Source organism: Lutra lutra, chromosome 14 (assembly GCF_902655055.1).
Source record: "Lutra lutra chromosome 14, mLutLut1.2, whole genome shotgun sequence".
Taxonomy (NCBI): Eukaryota; Metazoa; Chordata; class Mammalia; order Carnivora; family Mustelidae; genus Lutra; species Lutra lutra.
The window spans coordinates 51,212,614-51,231,983 of NC_062291.1; the positions used below are offsets into that span (position 1 = coordinate 51,212,614).

General features: G+C 56.8%; 1 protein-coding gene across 2 annotated transcripts in view; it reads right to left on the reverse strand.

Annotated features, from left to right (window-relative positions):
• RET (ret proto-oncogene) overlaps positions 1 to 19,370 on the reverse strand; it is a 51,505-nt gene that overhangs the window by 17,117 nt on the left and 15,018 nt on the right. For both annotated transcript variants that reach the window (XM_047703325.1, XM_047703326.1), the window contains exons 2-9: positions 11,604 to 11,870; positions 9,536 to 9,823; positions 7,096 to 7,340; positions 5,658 to 5,853; positions 4,161 to 4,360; positions 1,789 to 2,047; positions 908 to 1,033; positions 250 to 360 (exon numbers count right to left, since the gene is read on the reverse strand). In XM_047703325.1, coding sequence (XP_047559281.1) covers positions 250 to 360; positions 908 to 1,033; positions 1,789 to 2,047; positions 4,161 to 4,360; positions 5,658 to 5,853; positions 7,096 to 7,340; positions 9,536 to 9,823; positions 11,604 to 11,870 — 1,692 coding nt within the window. The remainder of the gene's footprint in view (positions 1 to 249; positions 361 to 907; positions 1,034 to 1,788; positions 2,048 to 4,160; positions 4,361 to 5,657; positions 5,854 to 7,095; positions 7,341 to 9,535; positions 9,824 to 11,603; positions 11,871 to 19,370) is intronic.

Sequence of the window (19,370 nt, forward strand, 5' to 3'; positions counted from 1 at the left end):
TCAGGGTTTGGGAGATGTGCTGTGTGAGTTGGCCAGGGAGACACAGGACAGTGGGTCAGGGCACCAGTCTCCACAGTTTGGATGCGGCAGAACCCTTTGTTCAAACGAAATGTTAGAAAAAAGTCTCTGCACATAAAACTCGGGAATGATGCTGGTCTGGCTGAAGTGCGGGTGGGGGTCCAAGCTTCCCCCACTGGCTCCGCCTACCCACATCCAGCTCTTGAACTTGCAGGCCCAGTGGTTGCTTACGGAGGCAGTCCTGGGGACAGATGTTGACGTTTCTGCTCTCCACAGCATCACAGTGGCCGTCGGGGCAGGTCTTGACACTGGGGGAGCAGGTGGAGAAGTTCCTAGTGATTCCTGAAACACACAGCAGGCCGGTCACTGCCACGCAGGAGCACCCGCCCTGGTCAGATGGCCAGAGCCAGAAGGGCAGCACTCCGGGACCTCCCCGGCCACTCCTGCCCCCCTCCGGAGGAGCAACTGAGGCCCGAGCCGAGAATCCATGAGTGGGATCCTTGCGGTAGGCACAGCTTGGACTTGCTACTGTCTACGCCCCAGCCCTGCTGTCTGGGGCCACAAGTCCTGGCCTGGGACCTCCCAGGCAGAGCCTCTCTTTTCCTTGCACACCCCAACTTTGGCCCAGGGATTCCCAAAACCCGAAGGGACCTGTGGTCCCACAGTGACGAAGAGCCTGAGCGTCCTCGTGCTTCCCCTACTCTGCACCCTCGCGCAGCCTCTCTCAACATCAGGTACTACAGAGGAGGACCAGGCTCTGGACAACAGATGTGGAGAGCGGAGAGCCATCACTGTGGCCGCAGGGCCCACAAGGACCCCGTTCCTACTCAGCCACCATTACCCCTCTCGACCGCCTGGCTGCTGGCCCCTGGCTCTGCGTGAGGCCTACCTTTGCCGTCTCCCTGTCTCCACTCGCATCTGCCCGTCAGAGAGCCCAGGCCGCCACACTCCTCACACTCAGGCCGCCTCTTGCTGACTGCACAGGACAGGGGGCAGCCTGGTTCCTCGGCCACATCTGCGGATGGCAGAAAGCTGGTTACAGGGGCTGACCTGGACCTCGTGTCCTGCCAGCGTCCGGGGGCAGAGGGAAGCACTGGCCAAGCTCCTCTCCTGGGTGAGCCCAGAGGGGTGGGAGTGCCTGAGCACCAGGGCATGGGGCAGTGATGGGACCCACTAAGGAAGAGGGCTGTCACCGCAGTCATGGCAAGGGGGGCACTACTCGGCTGGGGTAAGTGTGGAGGGAGGATATGAGCAGGCTAGTGCCTAGACTCAGCCCAAAACACACAGGCCCAGTTAAACCTGGATTTCAGGTAAACAGTGAATACTTGCTTTACATGACTGTGTCCCTAAACACTGCATGGACACCTGTGGAAGATTGTCTTCTAAGAGACTGCAAAGGCTACGTGGGACATATAGCACAAAGTTGCTTGTTGCTTACCTGAAGTTTAAATTTAGCCAAGATCTCATATTTTCTCTGGCAGTCCTAAAGCAGGTGCGCATACAGAATGGATCAGCAGCGGTGGTGGGGAGTAGCGACCATTGACTATGTGGTCCCTTTGGGCTACGCTGCTTTAAACTTACTCCTCGTCACCCTCCCAGCCCGGCTATGCAGGGTGCACTGCGATTCTCACTTGACAGGGAAGGAGACTCAGGCTCAGGGACGCTGCCACGAGGTGAAGGGAGCAGCGTGCGGCTCCTTCTGTGTGGGGGAAGCCCGTGGCTCAGCCACACCCTGCCTGTCCCGACCCTCCATGGGGCCCTGGCACTCACATGTCCCCTCCACGGTGATGACCAGCGGGGCCTGGGTCTGCCTGCGGCTTGGCCGGTCGGCGGCCACCACTGTGTACTGGAGTTGAGAGCAATCAGGCCGCTGCAGGGCTTCCGTGTCATTCACAAACAGGGTTCCCGTGGTGTCCTCGGCGGAGGTGACCACCCCCAGGACGCTGCAGTTGGCGCTGGAGAGCTGCAGCTTGTACTGCACGTGGATGCCGCTGAACTCCTGGCAATTGTCCACGCAGACTTTCCCAATCTAGGCACGGGGCACAGGGAACGCCTCAGCCGGGTGCTGCTCCCGCCTGTGATGGGGGCTGGCAGGGTTTCTGTGTAGTCCGAGTCCTGGAGCAGCTCCCTAGTGGGTCCAGGGATGACAGACCTCCCCCCGCCCCCCACCACCAAGTCCTGGTCTTCCACATCCCTGGAACCTGCAGATCCTTCCCCCTGCCGGGCCCTGCCCTGCCCATCATACCACCGCCCACCCCAGCTCCTGGGAGCCAGAGGCAAAAGAACACAGGGCACCAAGGTTGGGTCTAGTGACCACCTTGAGAGGAGCCTACATCCCCAGCTCATTTTTCACTCACTCACTCGTTTAGGCAGGAAGACCCATTCGGTCCCTCCTGCTCACTTCCCTCGCTGCCTCTGGCCAGGCCAGTATTATTCTGGGGACCACCAGTTACCATCCTCAGTGCACGGGGCTGGGTACCCCATATCCTGCCTAGAATCCCTGCCCGGGCAGGCAGAGCTTCGCACTGGGGCCAAGTGATTTCATGCAGCATCGCTGCCTGTCTCACCTGAGCCCCAAGGGGCCTGCCTGGGAGTCTTGCTGGGAGCCCTGGGAAAGACAGGATGCTTCTCTGGGGGATGCCAGGCTGGCAGTGCCATTGCTGGGGCCCGGAACTGGGCAGCTGGAACTCTCCTTTTATCCTTTGGCTACTTGAGTTAGAATGAGAGTGTCGGTGGTTTGAAGCCAGAAAATCTGACTAGTCAAGTTGTGGGCGGACAGAGGGCAGGGGTGGGGCAGGTGAGGCCCCGTAGCAGGGGCCTTGCTCAGCCTTGCTCAGGCCGAGGGCAGAGCCAGGCTCTTCCACACCCAGGCCTGACACCACAACCAAACCACCTCCCGGATGTCCCAGCACATCCCCATATAAAGATTGCTTGCTTCCACTCTCCCATAGGCGCCTCCAAACTGCCCAAGGTCACTATCCTCAATTTGCAGTTACAAAGACTAGAGAGCGGGGGTGAAAGGTCACAGCAAGTCTGAGGCTGGATTGGGACTCAGGTCCCAAACCCCTTTTGAGTGTTTTGGGGTACAGGTGACACACCTCCTGCAGTGTTTGCTCCCATTCAATACCCCCTTGGACACCCTTAGGGCCCCTCTGCCTTGTCACCTCCCACCATCCTTGGCCTCTACCTCCATGAAAGACCTTTTGTGGCAGGTCAGGGAGCTTCGATGTGTCCAAGGGTGGGGTCCTTTGTGTGCGGGACATGGGTGGCTGTCAGGAGTGGAGGGGGCATGGGAACCAAACACAGGAACTGGGACAAATGGAGAAGGCCCTAAGTGTGACCTTCTGAAGAGGACGTACCTGAAGCTGCCCTATTGGAACAAGCAGTATGTGAAGCCCAATGCATGCCGCAATTCCAAATAAAATCACAAAAGTCCTTAAGAGAAGTGTTCTAGAAAAAACTACCAAAATGCTAAGCGCTAGTTGATATGGCGAGAAGAATCAGTCCTCTCTGCTAATACTTACTACTTCACGTTTTTTCCACTTCTAATTCTTATTTTCCACTTGTAATTGTTATTTACCAACAACAGACGCCAAGATAAGCTCTAGTAAACGCACTTGCAGAAGGCAAAGAGGAAGCGTTCCCCACCTTTCCCCGAAGAGGGCGCCACTGCTGACTGATGCCCGCATTTACATACTTCTATATTCCATCACCGAAAACTTGTTTTCGAACACTGGGAGCTGCGTGAGGCCAGTCTTTTTACAAACAACTTTTCACTTAACAATCCATCAGGAACATCTTTCTAGGTCCCCATATGTAGACTTAACTGGCACTGCTCTTATGTTAGGATGAAACACGCTTTAAAGATACCAAGAAAGCAAAGGGCAAACGAGAGGCCCATGGAGCCCACCAACCCTGCCCATGACTCTGACAGCTTCGCCATGGCCCCAGCTTCCCTATGGCCCCAGCTTCCCTGGCCCTGTGCCTGTGGCTCCCCCGGGCCACTCCGAGTACTGGTTAGGCCAGAAGGAGTGTCTCTCATCCCCAGCCCTGCTTGCAATCTGTTAAATGGAGTGCCCCACCCTGGGGGTCCTCCACCTCTCCGTGCCCCCTGCCAGGCAGGCATTGGGTTGTGGGCTCACCTGGGCAAAGCGGCGGGCCCGCCTGCTCATAGTGAAGGAGTAGGCGCTGGGTAAGTGCAGGCTGACAGGCAGAACGGTCACGTTGAAATGGAGGCGGAGGACGCCCTCGCCAGGGCCCTGGAAGTCCGAGTCATTGACCAGCACAGCCAGCTGCAGGGAGCGGCTCTCCGAGATGGGGAGGCTCCGGTTGAGAACCAGCCCTGTGGGGGAGGGGGAACATGGTGATGACTGCTTCATTGCTTAGGGGCCTGGGACCACTGCCCTAAGCCGCTGCGTGCCTCCTCCCAGCCACACATCTGGCACAAACACACACGTGTGCAAACACAGACTTCACACTTGGGCCATGTGGACCACAGACTTGGCAGGTGGGGCTGAGTTGGAACCACTGTTTAAATGTTGGCTGCTGTGCTGAGCTGGATGCCGAGAGAAGCCTTCTCAGCTGGGAGATCACCTGTGTGTATGGTGTGTGTGTGTGTGGTATGTATGTGCGTATACATGAGATAAAGATCTATCATCACTGAGGCCTCGGGAAGACTATGCTGGCCTCCACTCTCCAGAGAACTATCCCAACAGTCACAGCCTCCAGTGGAGCCCTGGACTGCACAGACCCCCAGTGCCCAGAGCCTGCCCACCTCTGTACCTGCTGTGTGTTGTGCTATGGTTCTAGTTTTGCAGAGACGGAAGGACAAGCATGAGGAGGTTTGGGTACACGTGGTGTATGGAATGAGAGTGCCTGGCAGAGATGAGATTTTCTCTTATACAGGTAAGGAGACCCTCAAAGCCTCAGTGGGGGTGGGGAGGATGAGAAACAAACAGGATCGGTTAGGGCAGAAAGGGGTAACAGTACCAGCGATTCTGGAATCCCTCAGAAGCAGATCCCAAATCAAGGATTCAAGTGCCAGTCAGGTATTTGGAAGGTGATCCCAGAAAACATGGGCAGGAGGGTAGGGGAGGCAAGGCAGCTGATGAAGGTGCCCCATCCCGCAGGTGAGCACAGTGGGCCCCTGGAGCTCAGTCCTGCGGTACATTCCAAAAGCCAGACAGGACAATCTGTGCAGAATCCTCTGGCTCAAACACACAGAGCTGCTGGTATATACTAACCCCTGTTAGTAGAGGGCTGTGGGGACAAGGGAGAAAGAATCCCCAGGCACTTGGGTCCCTTGGGGATTGCAAAGCAGAGGCCAGAAGAAGGCCTTAGGCAATGACGTCTGTGTTTGTAGTGGGCACTGAGCCCTGGCATAGTCAGCATGGGAAGTGTGGTATGGCCCTACCAAGGTCTGCTAGGAGGCAGTTCAGGGAAAGAAGAAACCCTATAAAAACCCACCAAGTGGCCAAGGTGAGTCCATTAGAGACAAGGAAGGGTTGGGTGGAGTGGAAGCCTCTGTGGCCTGGGGCTTGGAACGCCAGGACAAGTGTCTGTGGGTGTAGGGTGCTATGAGAGGAGTGGGCTGCCGGCTCCCTAGGGGGCCCAGCCAGGCCAGGCCCAGCTCCTCTTACTGTAGTCATGCACAGTTGCCCGCACGAAGCTGCCATTAGCCTGGGCCAAGGTCTCGTTGGGTGAGTGCTCGACGCGGAAAGTCTGCAGGGCCCAGGTGTCCCCTGGCAGTAGTGTGCTTGTGTACCGCCTCAGCAGCTCCCCAGAGGCCGGCACCACGTCTGCGTCGAAGACACGTATTGTGGCCACCACGGTGCCCTGAGGAAAACAGTGGATGCCAGTCAGAATTGGTGAGAGGGACTCTGCAGAGACCCTGCAGGCTGGGACCTCAGGAGAACACCCGCCCCACAGGTGGACCGAGGGTGTGCAGTCAGAGCCGGCTCCAGGGACAGACTGGCCTATGTTAGAGTTCCTGTGGGATCCCATGCCAGTCTGGCCCAGTTGCCCTCCCTGTGCCGCCCCTGTGCCTCCTCTGTGCCTCAGGTATGATAAGCACCTACACGCTTCCTGTAAGGATGGATTAAAGCAGATGACCAGGGGCTCTGCTGATGTGCTTCACCAGGTCCCACAGAGAACAGCAAGCTGGGCCCCACAGGGTCGAGTCAGCTCACTGTCATATAGTGATAGATGGCAAAGCCAGATCCAAGCCTTGGTGTCCACCAGAACACCTGTATACCAATTCTCCAAACACCTGTATACCAGGCTGGAGGGGATCACGAGGAAAGTTCTGAGCAGTCACAGGGCATCTCTGCTTTTGTCACGGACCAGACTCCTTGTTGTCACCCCGAGGTAGCCCTTTCTAGCTTATGCGATCTTTACCAATGAGATGTGCTTTCCTCCCGCCCGCCCATCCACCAAACTAGCACCAGGGGTGGGCAGAGACCCAGGTAAAACCACGTATCTGCCATTGCACCCCTGGCCGGCAGGCTGCAGGACGGCCCAAGGCCCAGCAGGTGGCAGTCACGCTCCACCTACGCGGACCAGAGCCGGGGGTGGGCCGAGGTGGGCGGGGCTGTGCTGGGCGATCCCAGCTGAAGCCACTGCGCGGCGGCCGGCCTCCACCCTCCCTGAGTCTCTGGACTTTCCTGTGAACGCTGACAGCAGAGGGAGGGAGGGCTCTCCTGGAAGCTGTCCCCTTCTGGGGGCAGCACCGCTGTACCCACACGCAGCGGCAGGTGTGCCCTGGAACCTGATGCACGTCCTTGGCCTTGCCAGCCTGGACAGACACGTGCTAGGCATCCAGGGTCCACGGACACTTGTCAGGGGCCAGCTGGACTGACCTCCCCTCTCCTCCTCAGCTACCCTGGAGACAGACAGACAGCCCCAACACATAGCTGGGCAGACAAATGAAAGACAAATGGCTGGAGGGATGTTCAACTGTATGGCCGGATGGCTAGACGGACAGCTGGGTAGACCAAGGAATAAATGGTGGCCAGAGTGGCAGACACACAACAGACGGACAACAGACAACAGACAAGCACAGCGGTGGTAAACAGGCACCTCCTTCCTCTTGAACTCCACCACAGCGCTGGCGGTGTCCAAGCCCCCGAGGAAGGTGGGCGCCGAGTCGTCCTCATCGTACACGGTCACGGGGAAGGGCACCATCACCACCTGCTCTTTGTGCGCGCCGACGTGTACCGTGCACGCGGCCACCAGCTCGTATTTCTCCCGCAGCTCGCGGTCCAGGGCCCAGCGTGTGCTCACCTCCAGGCTGTCCGGGGCGCAGCGGAAGGGCAGATTCTCACCTACACACCAAGCAGACCAGGAACCCCAGTGTGACTCCTGCGCCAGGGAGCAGGGTGAGCTGTCTTTTTCAAGGGGCCTGCCAGGAGTGGCTGCAGGGGAGGATGGCCTCTGGCAGGTCAGAGTTGGGGAGTAGGATGGCCCTGTCGAGCTCTTCCTTGGCTCCAAATTGGAAGGGGAGGGGGCACAGAGCTCCAAGCATTGGTCTGCAGTGATGGCTGTGCACTAATGAGCTTACCTGGGCCTCGCAGGTTCACTAGTGCTGATGGGGGAAGCTCAGGGAACCAGAAGGCCTGCCTCACGTCCTCACTCTGATGACCTAGGGAGGGCTGCTCCCATCTCTTCCCTAACCTTGCCTCTCTTGGTGGGGATGGGTGGGGTGGGAGGGCCGGAACACCAGCTCAACCAGGCTACAGGCCCAGAGATCCAGCCCCCAGCATTGGCTGGCTTTTGAAAAAAACAGGCAATTTTAAAATTATGGAAATAATATATGCTCATTTTAGAGAATGTGAGAAATAAGGCCACTATTCCACCATTTGAAAACAAACATGGTGGGCATTTAGTGGGTAATCTGAAGTTAACACACAAGTATTTCCAACTGCCTTCTTTGCACCCCTGCTTTACACCTCCTGGCTGTGCTATCCCAGACTGGTTGTCCCACCTCTCTGTGCCTGTTTCCTCACCAGAAGATGGGCTAGATGAAGGCTAACAGGCTGCTCCTTACCAGGCCCTGTGGTTTGGGCAGTGACTGGTGTATCTTCCCACAACCTGCTGAGGGGAGGACCAGTGACAATAGCACACTTTTCAACCCGAGCCTGCCCTGAAATTCATCCTCCAGGAATAATTCAGAAAAGGGGAATGCTGACGGCTTGAAGGTCAACACTGACCATCCCCCACAGCCAACCGTGGGAGAAGGCAAACGTCCCTCCCTCAGAGCCACGTATTACGTGTGGATTACCTATGGGAAATGCTTATCATATAATGTTTCTCTCTGTTGTTTATGGTTACAAAACCATGCCCAACCAAATTTAATGAGGTAATCTTCTTGAGGAAGGGCAGCCTGCTGAACCTGACGTTTGGCTGACAATCTTGCCCAAAGACATGTATCCCTCCCTGCGGCAGGGCAAAGGTGAGGATGCTGGGGGAGTGCATGGCTCCTTTTCTTACTTCATGGAGATTTTCTTCAATGTCATTACCATGTGTGTGTGCGATAAACGTGGTGTGAATCCAGGTTCCACTGCAGCCTACCTTCTCTGTTCTAGTTCTTTGCTTCTGAGTATTTCAGGGGCGCCTCCTGTCATGGGGCTGCTCAGGTGCCTTCTCTCACCTCCACTGGGCTTCACCCTCTGGCTCGCCCTTGGCCGCCCTCCCCACGGCCATCGTGTGGCCAGGTCAGCTGCTCTTGTAGCTGCTGAGGCAGAATCCTGGAACCATGCGGGCTCCCCTCTTTCCCTTAACACCCACAGCCAACACATTGAGAAATCCTGCTGGATCTTCTTTCAATATATGCCCAGAAGGCACCTGCTCCTTGCTGCCTTGTGGCTTTCACCCTTCTTTCAGTTTCCAGCCTGCTGCTCAGGGATTTCCCAGCCTCCTGTTTCCTTGCTGCTATGCTACGCTGCCCTGGACCAAATCATTCCTAGCATGGCAGCCAGAATAATCCTTTAAAGGTAAGTGAGGGCTTGTCCACGCCGCCCCCTACAAGCCTTCCATGACTCCCCCAGCCCCTGAAGGGGAAACCCTCAGGAACTTCTCTGTCTTCATGGGCGTCCGCTCTCCCCACCCCAGCTACCAGGGGTCCCACCGCAGTGATCTTTACGGGGCTAGCCCAGCTTGCCTGGTGCCCTCCCACCTTTTCTCCAGCACTCCCTTCCTCAGCCATGAGACAGAAGACTGCAGTCTCCACCACTCCACATCCTGGGAACTTTACTCCCCAAATAGCATGTTCCAGAGGCCACCCCAGGGGAATGGAGGCTCCAGGCAGGCAGGATTTTGACTTGTTTAGTTCATGGTCACACCCTTAGCCCCTAGAACAGTACTTGGTTCATGAAAGACACACTAGAAATATTTCTGGAATATTAAATGAATGATTGAGTGGTATGTGGTGAGTAAACCAGATGGCTCATGTCAGGGGCTGGTGGGGCTGTGCCTGGCACACAGCAGACGCTGAGGGGGGGCCTCTGAAGCTAGCACTCACCTTCTAGGAGCCTATAGGACACGCTGATGTTGGGGCAGAGGAATTGCACAGGCAGCAGCCGGAATTGGTGGAAGGTGCCGGGAGGCCTGTTCTCTCTGATGCGGAAGGAGACGCCTGTCTCGGGAAAGCAGAGCTCCCGGGGTTTGAGGGAACTGCAAGCCGGGAAGGAGGTGTTGATGAAGGAGAAGTATACCCGGGCACAGCCTGGCCACTGGCACTCGCCCTCACGTAGGGACGCAGATGACAGGAAGACCTGGAGGTAGATGGTGAGCACGGGGAAGCCGCCATCTGCAGAGAGAGAAGTCAGGCCTGGTGGGGCACCAGCCACACCTACGGGTGGCAGGGAGTAGAATGGGGAAGAAGCAGGAGATCCAGGGCTGGTGTAAAGCCCAGTCCCTTCCGTTGTCCATAGGGCTCCACTAGGCTCTCGACTCTCGCTGGTCACCTTCCACTTGCCCCGAAATGCCCTAGACCCGGGGTCTGTCTCTGCTTCAGGGTCCCATGGTTCTGGTCCCTCTGCCTGGGGTGCCTCACAGGCCCGCCTCTCTTGTCATTCAGGTCTCAGCTCAAATATACCACTCCCTCAGGTGCTCTGAGCGCTGGGCCCTATTGTTCCCCCACGTCTCCCCAACAGCCTCTAGCACATCATTGCCCCCATCAGAAGGGTGCCCTGAGTCCCAGGTCTAACCAGGTAGAGCACTTCCCTGGCTGGCTCCTATGCATGTGGGGGCTCCCCAGCCCTCCAGGGGCCGTCCTCCTGGAACGCCTCTGTGGAGACACACCCATGGCCAGCCTTCCGGAGTGCCTGGAGGGGGGATTTCCAGCAAACTCCATTAGAGAGAATTTCTCCAACAAGGTCTGGTTCTCTTCAAGAGTGATGGGTACTCTTCCTGGGCCCTCTCCCTCAGCCCTAGTGTAGTGGCTGCTACCCTGCATTTGCTCCTCCCAGAATTCATCAGAATTCTGCTTCTTCCTAGCCCTCCCTTGGTGCTTCAATCCCCGGTTGTAGCTAATCATTTTCTATATGAAACTGCCCTGTTCCAGTTACTATGTGGTTTTTCTCCTGACTAGACTTAACAGGTGCATGATGAACAGAACAAGCCCCCTAGGAAATATGGATCCTTGACAAACTCCACTCAGCCTTTACCCCCGGAAACATAGTTCAAGGTCCCCATGGGGGATTGGGATGGAGACAGCAGCAACTAAGTACAAGCAGAACCAAGACCCATCTGAGATGCCACCTCCAGAACTGGGGTTCCCTTGTGGCAGGCTCTGTCACGTGACCTTGGCTTTCCTTGGCTGACAGGGGCACAGTCATTCTGCCCTCCTGGGCAGTGCTGCCCATTCTGCATTCATAGGCATGCCATGGGCCTCTCGCCCACATGAGGGGGTTCAGGGCTGGTGTGAGTGTGTGGTGAGGCCATGTCTTTGAAGGAGATGGTTGGAGGTGGGGAGCTATTGTGTGTGTGATCACTGTTTTGTGCCATAAGGCAGAAAGCGCTCCTCTTCCCAGTATCAGGGTCACATGTGGTTTTCTCCCTGCTCTGACCCCTGCTCTGAGGAGGCTGACCAGGTCTTCCTTCTATACCACTTTCCTCCTTGGCACCAGGCCTGAGTCCCCACTGGGTACCATGGGCAGCTTGATGCTGATGGGAAGACCAGCTTTCCATGGAACTGCTACTTCTCCAGAAAGTTCCAGATCACTCACTCAACCAAAACTTTTCAATTTTTCTAGCCCCCCCCTCTTAACTCCTCTCTTGTAACCCTAAGTCCTGTTCTTCCAAATGGAAAAGGCTTCTAAGCCCAGCCTGGAGAGAGCACCCGATCCTTTCCAGGGGTTCTCCCCAATCCCAACAGACTCAGAAGGCCCAAGGGTCATCAGCGGCCCCCAAACTCATCCTGGTGTCCTGGCCAGGCTGGACACAGAGGCAGGCCAGCCTCACTTCACCCTTCACCCTTACGCCACAGGGATCACACAGGAAGCACCCTCTTGGGCCTCAGTGTGGGTGTGACGTGGGCTGTGGGAGGAGAAGACAGGGTGGGGGAGGGGGTCAGGCGGCTCCCTTACTGCGGATGCTGAGCCTCTCCCAGGCGCTGTGGTCCAGGCTCCGGTTAAGGTAGAGAAGGCCCGTGTCCTCCTCGATGCGGATCCAGTCGTTCTCCTGCAGCCTCGCACGGTAGGCGATGCCGTAGAGGTGCTGGCCCAGGCGGAAGCTGGGCACCTCCTCGGGGGCGTCCCGCAGGGCGTGGACATAGAGCAGGGGCATGCCAGCTGGCTGGTCCACATACAGTTTCTCCCAGTAAGCGTCCCTGGAGAAGTAGAGTCCTAGCGGAGCTGCAGGAATTAGGGAGGCGTGTGAGGGAGGGAGGAATGCCGATGGGCGTCCGGAGCAGGCCTCCCAGGCAGACCAGCCCTCTCCAGCCGCTTTATTTCACACTTCGGATCCTCCCAACCTAGCATAATTAATAGTGCAAAACTATAGGCAAGTTCCTTGTTCTGAAATTACAAGAGAGAGATCTCACCCTCCATGATTCACGGCATTCAAGACTTTTACACCCAAATAAAGAAATAATAAGATTCTGATCTTACTCGGACTTTCTCACCAGTAGTCCCAGTAATGTCCACACACACACCTGTCTGTGGGGCGAAACACAAGCCGCAAATGGACTGCCTTAAAACAGAAAAAGAAAAGAGAGGAGGACGTACTACAAAACACCTGCAAAATCGTTCCCAATCACCCAAGTTTGACAAGTATGTGAGCCACACAGAGCTCGGAGTGACTCAGGTTTCTCAGAAAATCGCCTGGATCCCCAGCTTTCAAGTGCGCACGACGACGCCAGATAAGCAGGGCAGGCAACAGTCACCAAAAATGAACCAGGGCACTTTACGGATTTATTCATTCCTAAGATTGATTTATTTATTTGAGAGAAAGTGTGTGTGAGAGAGATCGTGAGGCATGCATGTTGTGGGGAGGGGCAGAGGGAGAGAATCTTCTGGCAGATTCCCAGCTGAGCGAGGAGTCTGTACTGGGGCTTGATCTCTTGACCCACGAGAAAATGACCTGAGCCAAAACCAAGAGTCGGACACTTAACCAACTGAGCCACCCAGGCACCCCGAACCAGGGCTCTTTATAAGAGAAACACACCTTTAAAGTTAAACATACTCCTACCACTTGACCCAGAAATCCTACTGAATTTATCCGAGAGAGGAATACATATGTCCATCAAATGACTCATTCACAAACAGCAAGGTTATTCACACAGCCGAGAACTGGAAACAGCCCAGATGCCCTTCAGGCAGGTGAGTGGACAGGCAAAGGGTGGTTTTCACACCACGAAATCCTATGCAGCAATAAAAAGGGATGAATAGTTGATTCACACAACAACTGAGAAGGATCTCACAGACATCGTGCGAAGCAGAAGAAGCCAGGCAAAAAAGGACACACATGGCACGATCCCAGACTAACTTTAGGTTAACAGAGCAGGCTGGAGACCTGTGAGGGGTGGGAGGAGGCCAAAGACTAGGAAGGGCAGGAAGGAATGTTCTGGGGGATGTAAAGATTCCACATCCGGATAGCAGTGTGGGTCACATATGCACATGCATTTGCTGCCAATGTACAGATAAGAGCTGTATATTTCAACTTCTGTAAATTTCCCCTGAAAACCTATCACCAAGGGACTGTGGCTAGAGCTCTGGTTGCCACCAGGAAGAGGATGTGGACCACGGTCTCGCTGGGAAAACCCATTCATTCAACATTTTTCATGATAAAAAGTTTTAAAAAACAGTAAGAATTTTCAAGAAGGTGGAAAATTAGGCAAACGACGCTGGAAAAACCACTAAAAGCCTGAAAATACCCTATAGCAGTAACCAACACACAACACAAACATTAGAAATGCCCACGTATTCACTCACATTGAGCCAATTTCTCTTTTCAATCAGCTTGTTTCCACCTACACCCCACTCTGCTCACAGCTGTTGGGGTGAGCAGCCAGGCCATTCTGCACCAGCAGAGGGTACCCCTGGTACCACCTGGGTCCTCAAGGACATATCTGGGTATGGGAAACAATCCATTGCCAACCAGGGTCAGGTAAGACCACAGGGGAGCCCTTTCCAGATCCCAAAGCAGTGAAACAGTCCGTGAACAGGAAGGCTGCCACACTGGGGGATGTTTTTCAGGATGACTTCAAAAGGCAGCCAAACTGTGAGGACCAACCTGGGGGGAAGCATGCACTTGGCCTGGTCTGCTCCCTGCCAGACAGGCTTGGGCTGGGAAGGAGCAAGGGGGAGAGGGACGGAGAGGGAAAGAAGGAAGCGGGGAAGAGAGAGAGAGAGAAGGGAGGGAGAGAGATGCTCTGGTCAGAGCCAAAGGCCTGGCCCTGTGCACCCCACACTCAACACAGAGATGGAAGGAAGCAGGGGTGGGGGAATGACCACACTTATAATGTGGCCTGAAAGACCACATTGGAAAGCCCTCCCGAAAGAGGTGTCCCTGGAGTGGACCTAGAATTACCTAACCCCGTGGTTGCAGTTCAGGGAGGGGCAGGCCAGGACTTCTAAGGAGCCTGCCTTGTGCTCTGAGCTGAAGTTTCCTGGGGGAAGGATCCGCTCCAAAGTGTCACACTGGCTGCCATTCAAGGGGAAGACAGCTAAAGGAGCTCCATGAAGTCGCACTGGGGAATTCTGGGGAGGGAGTGCCAAGACCACGCCTCCCCCACCCTGGGGTCTCGGTGGCAGACATGGGCAGGAGCTGCCTGAGTGCCACCCTTCTCTCCCCATACCCTCCCCGCTGGCCCAGAAGGATGGAGGTTCTCAGATGTACTCAGGGCTGACCTCCATGGGATTTAGCAGCTGATGCTCCCAGCAACAGGAAGCAGCTCCCAAGGCTGGCCTCTTGCTGTTCCTGTTCAAGGGCAGCTGATGGCACCAGCGCAGGGCTGAGTGGAGTGTTGGGCCATGGCTGACCGGTCCTCTGAGGGTCCCTGCACACCGGGGATCCATTCCAGAGGCTCGCATGTCCCAGCAGAGGCGCTCACGCTCCCCACAGTGTGGAGCCCCAAAGAGGACCCTACCAACTCATCAAGTCATGACTCAGACAAAGACAGGAATGCTCCCTGTGTGTGGGTGAGGAGACACCCACAGGGAGGGAACAGCGGTCGGGGAGTCCCCAATGGGGCTTGGCATCCACCTCCCACCAGGACTGTGCCAGGGCCTGCTCTGGGCTGCCCGGCAGGGTAACTCCTGGCTCGCTCTCCTCAGTGGGGCCATCCAGTCTCCCCCACAGAAATCTGACACTACAGGGGCTTTCAGCCCGTGGCAGCATCCCAGCATGGCCAAGCTCCGGAAGGCAGGCTCAGAAGGGGGACTGGAGCCAGGCCCAGCACTGCCGCTCCACCAAGGGCCCAAGTCATGAGCAGCAGCTGAGGTTGTCCTCCAACATTCCATGAAGGTTCCACAAGTCAGAGCATCCAAAAAGAGTTCTAGGGGAGGGACTGAGCCGGGGGACTGCTAAGGAAGGTGACACCCGCTGCCCTATGGGCAGGGAGAATGACTCTCTTTTCCCTTGACCATGTCCTGCCCCCACAACCTTCGGAAGGGGCTGGCCTCCTGCGGCCTACTGTCGCCTCTCAAAGGTGGAGTGTGGGGTGAGCACAGCCCGGCCAGGTGGCTCTGGGAGGCAGCACAGCACAAGGCCAATCCCCCCCTCCACCAATACACACACACACACACACCGACCTTCCATCCTCTCCACAGCCCCAGACAGAGGCACTGTCAGGACGACTGTTCTGCAAACAGACACTGAGGCAGAAAGAAAGCCATTTGTTTGCTCAAGGGCACACACACAGATGACAAGAGAACTGGAATCTGCAAGGCAGGCTTTCTAGAAAGGCACCCCCTCCACCAGCCCACTCATCTCCTGGGGTCCCTACAGTTGCCGTGCTCTTGATCCGCAGCGGACCAGACCTGTGGCCCTACTGAGGTAGCCCTGTCTGCTGGGACACACTTTGTTCCCCCACAAAGCCCTGAGCAGTGACCGAAGCTCCCTGCAAGTCAGCAAAACAGCTCGAGGGGAAAGGTGGTTCTGATGATTCACCATCTCTCTGGGCAGGTTGGCATTTCCAGGCACAAAAAAGGAGGAGAGACTAACTCCCAGGGGCCTCACAGGGTGATGGCGAGGGCAACCTGGCCTTGTGACAGTGACACCAGCTAAGGAGGGGGCTCGGCCACGACAGGAGCCGCCAACCTCCTCTGCACCCTGGCAGAAGGGCATGCACCGACACTATGATCTTGAAGAGGCTGCCGTTGGGCCTCAACTCCCAGAGCTGCAGGCAGTGTTACCAGGTCCACGAGACGGGACGCAGACCAGGGCAGCCCGTGTCTTCCAGAGCCCTTGTCACCAGGCCACCAGCTTTCCTTGGCGTGCCTGACCCCTCCACGGAGAGGTGAGGTCTGCGTTCTTGCCCCCAGCAGACCAGCGAGGGGACATCGCATGTCAACAGAGCTCCCATCCTGGGAGGCAACCGCTGGCGCTTTCTCTCAGGACACAAATCACTGGCCCCGGTCAGCAGAGCAGAACCAAGAACTTGGCTGTTCTTGGAGCCACTGTGGAGAGGGACTTCTGGAGTGACTCTGGTGACATCTGAAGGCTGCAGAAAACAGGCCTTATCAGGGGAAGAAGCTCTACCCACAGCACCTCACCTGCAGAGTAGACAAGAGCAGCTCCAGAATTGGGCTCCCCTCTGAGAGGGCCTCCTTGACTGCACACACTTTCGGTGGTACAGGGGCTGGGAGGTAGGACGGCCTGAGCTCCCAGAGCTCCCCACCCCCAAGCTGGTGCAGTTCCCACCACGCAGATCATATGTGCAGGAGAGAATGGGTCCTGCCTGCTCTCATCTCACAGAGGCCAGCCCTACGGGATCTGTGTGGGGCCCAGTCGATTGCTGCCAAAAGGGATTTGTGGGTCGGGCAATGATTGTGAACAGAAACAGACTTAAAGGCACTTAAATACCTTCCAGGTGGTCCCTGTAGCCAGGCATGGCTCCCTTAATGCTCCTCAATGTCACAGACCCTTCTAGATGGAAAAACACATGGTCCAAGGCAGGGAATCGAGGAGGTGGGTGTGGGGCCGGCCTCAGGTGGGGATAGCCTGGGTAGTCCCAAAGGGCCCCAAACTTGGTTTAATGCTCTCATGTCACTGTTTCGAAATTCTTCACAACCTAGAACAAAGTGTCCAACTCATCCTCCTACACTGGGCCCCACAAAGGATGTAGTCAATCCTGGCAGGTGAATGAGGAGAGCCTGGGATGAGCCACTGGGGCCCACTTCCTCGGGGCTGTGTCAGAGTCTGCTGACCTCTGCTGCATCTCAGTTTCTCCAGTTGCCAATCAAAGGAGGGCATGCTGGGGAGAGGAGTGGCCAGAGCACGCTGCAGACATGCCTTGCCTTTGCACAGGGATTATACGAAGCTCGTGCTTCAGAGTCACAGCTGCTATGTGTAGATTCCTTTGCTACCCCATTTCCCAGTTCAGAACACTGAGGCTGGGAGGTACGAAGCCTTACCCAGGTGAATCTGCTGGTGGTTCTGAGTCTCAGAGTTTGGAACACTGGCAAACAAAGTGGCATGGGGAGTCAGGATGAGGGCAGATGGTAAGCCCACAAGGAGGCTCACTGCTGGCACCTGTCTGCCAGGAAGGCCCATGTGGCCTGTGGGCTCCGTCCTGCCTCTGCTGTAAGCTACTGCTTGGGCAGATAACAGCAGGACTGGCAAAGCCTTCCCCATCCATATCTTTCACTTCTGAATGCCTTGGGGCGCCAGAATCCTTCCCCATGCCCAGTCCACGGTTTCTGCCTAGAGAGGTTGGCCTGTGTCACCCCCCAGGGACAACCCGTGGTCCTCGTGGCTCAGGTCGCCCCTCAGGCACCATGCCGAGGAGCGAGGAGCTGGCCTTTGCTCACAGCACGGTGGGTCCCGTGCAGCTCATGGCATCCCTGTCCAAGGCTCAAGTCACTGCTCACGTTCAGAGAGACCTCATCTGCTCCCACCCTTCCAGACCCCAACAGGGAAAAGGTGTAGAATGAACTTTGACAGGGTGAAGTGCTGTCCTGCTCTGAGCTGGGCCTCCCCTGATGTCTCGTTTATGAGCAGATCCACCATCGGTGCCTGCCAGGTGGGAGCCCTACTGGCTGCGTTCAGTGCACGCCGTCACCAGGCCACGGTTTTGCCTTTACCTGGGACCATTCTGTTAGCCTGCAAAGGTTGTTTCCAATGCTCCACATTTGGTTGGCATATTTATTCGGATTTGGGTGCAGATGGAGCTAGGCCCTTAACCCCCACTCCCTCTCTTTCATTCGGCGCTTCACAAGAGCACGTGTGCTCTTGCACACGCTCTGTCCCACGTGCGCACACCCTCATGCCCACACTGGACCCTGAGCGGCTTCCCTGTCGTAAGCAGGAAGGGGAGCCTCGTCAGGTGGGGGCCGCTGCTGGAGGTCAAGGACTCTGCTCCTGCTCCTGGCGGCTTGCCTTGGCTTTCTCAGGCTCCTGCCGCCCCCGGGCAGCGAGCAGCAGAGAGGCGAGGGGACAATTCGCGTGCTCCACCCCTCCACCTGCCCAAAGCTCACAGTCCCTTGGTGCCTGCACAGCCCACACGTGAGCCTAGTGATCACCTTCCCGCAGACCCATCCACAGCCTTGGCTCCCCTGTGCCCTGAAGGGTTGTCTCCAGCCCATCCTGAGGCTGCAGGCCAGCCCTGGCCCCAGCAACCCCATCTTCTCCATGAGCTGTGGGCTGCTGCCCAGCTCCGCCAGCAGGCTCTGATCCCAGCCTGGCATGGCTGGGGGGGTCGGGGAGGGGGTCCTTCCCTGGGGGCTCTCAGCCTGAGCTGGCCCACGGAACTCCCTGGTGCTCACCGTTGTTCTCCCAACACATAGCTTTGGAAGTTATGTGACCCTCTCCTGTTTCAAGGGCTGGGTGACCGCAGAACCCTCAGTGAGCCCGCAATTATTCACACGTCTCTCCTCCACATTCTCACTCTCCCACACACACACGGTTACACAGCCACTCACGCCCTCGGGCTTCCTTGGTGTACAGCAGCGTGGCATAGCCTGGTCCCCACCTTGGCTCACCTGCATCAGCACTCCGAGGTCCTGGCCAGCCCTGGCCATCGGGACCACTCGAGGATCACCTGAGCCGCTTCTGCCTTCCCTGTCCCCCCTCTGCAGTGGCTGTGCTGCTCTGTGACCTTGCCAGTCCAGATCTGGGCAGGCGCTTCCCGGCCAGGCGCCCTCGGCCTGTCGCCCCAGCTCAGGGCCTATCCTCCCCGCTGCTACAAGTGCCCAGTGAGTCGCACTCAACACAGCACATAGTCGCCCTGCTGGGGAAAGGCCAAGAGCCCCCAGCAACTAAAAATGTCCTAGGACTGCAACATGGAAGCTGGAATTCAGGGCTCCTAAAAAAGAAAAAAATAAAAGTGCAATGGTACGATGCAAGAATGGGGTGGGGCCAAGGCCTGCCTGTATGTGCGTGCAGGGCAGTCCCCTCCTGCAGAACCCGCGTGCCGGACAGCCCCGGCTCCTGCCCCTGACGAGTGCCAGACTGCGTCGATGACAGTTTTATTATAAGCCAGCAGAACCTCCTCAACAGACGATTTCCTAATGCCATCATCTTTTCTGGGAATGGGAAACAGACCCTACCGACTTCTCCCCAGGGACGGCCCTTCCCCCTGCAGGCCAGCTGTCCCCGTGGGGGGTCCCTCCACATCCAACAGCAGCACTGGGCACAACCACCCTCCCAGGACGTCCACAGCACGGCCCCGCCCCTCTGGCACAGTCACGGTT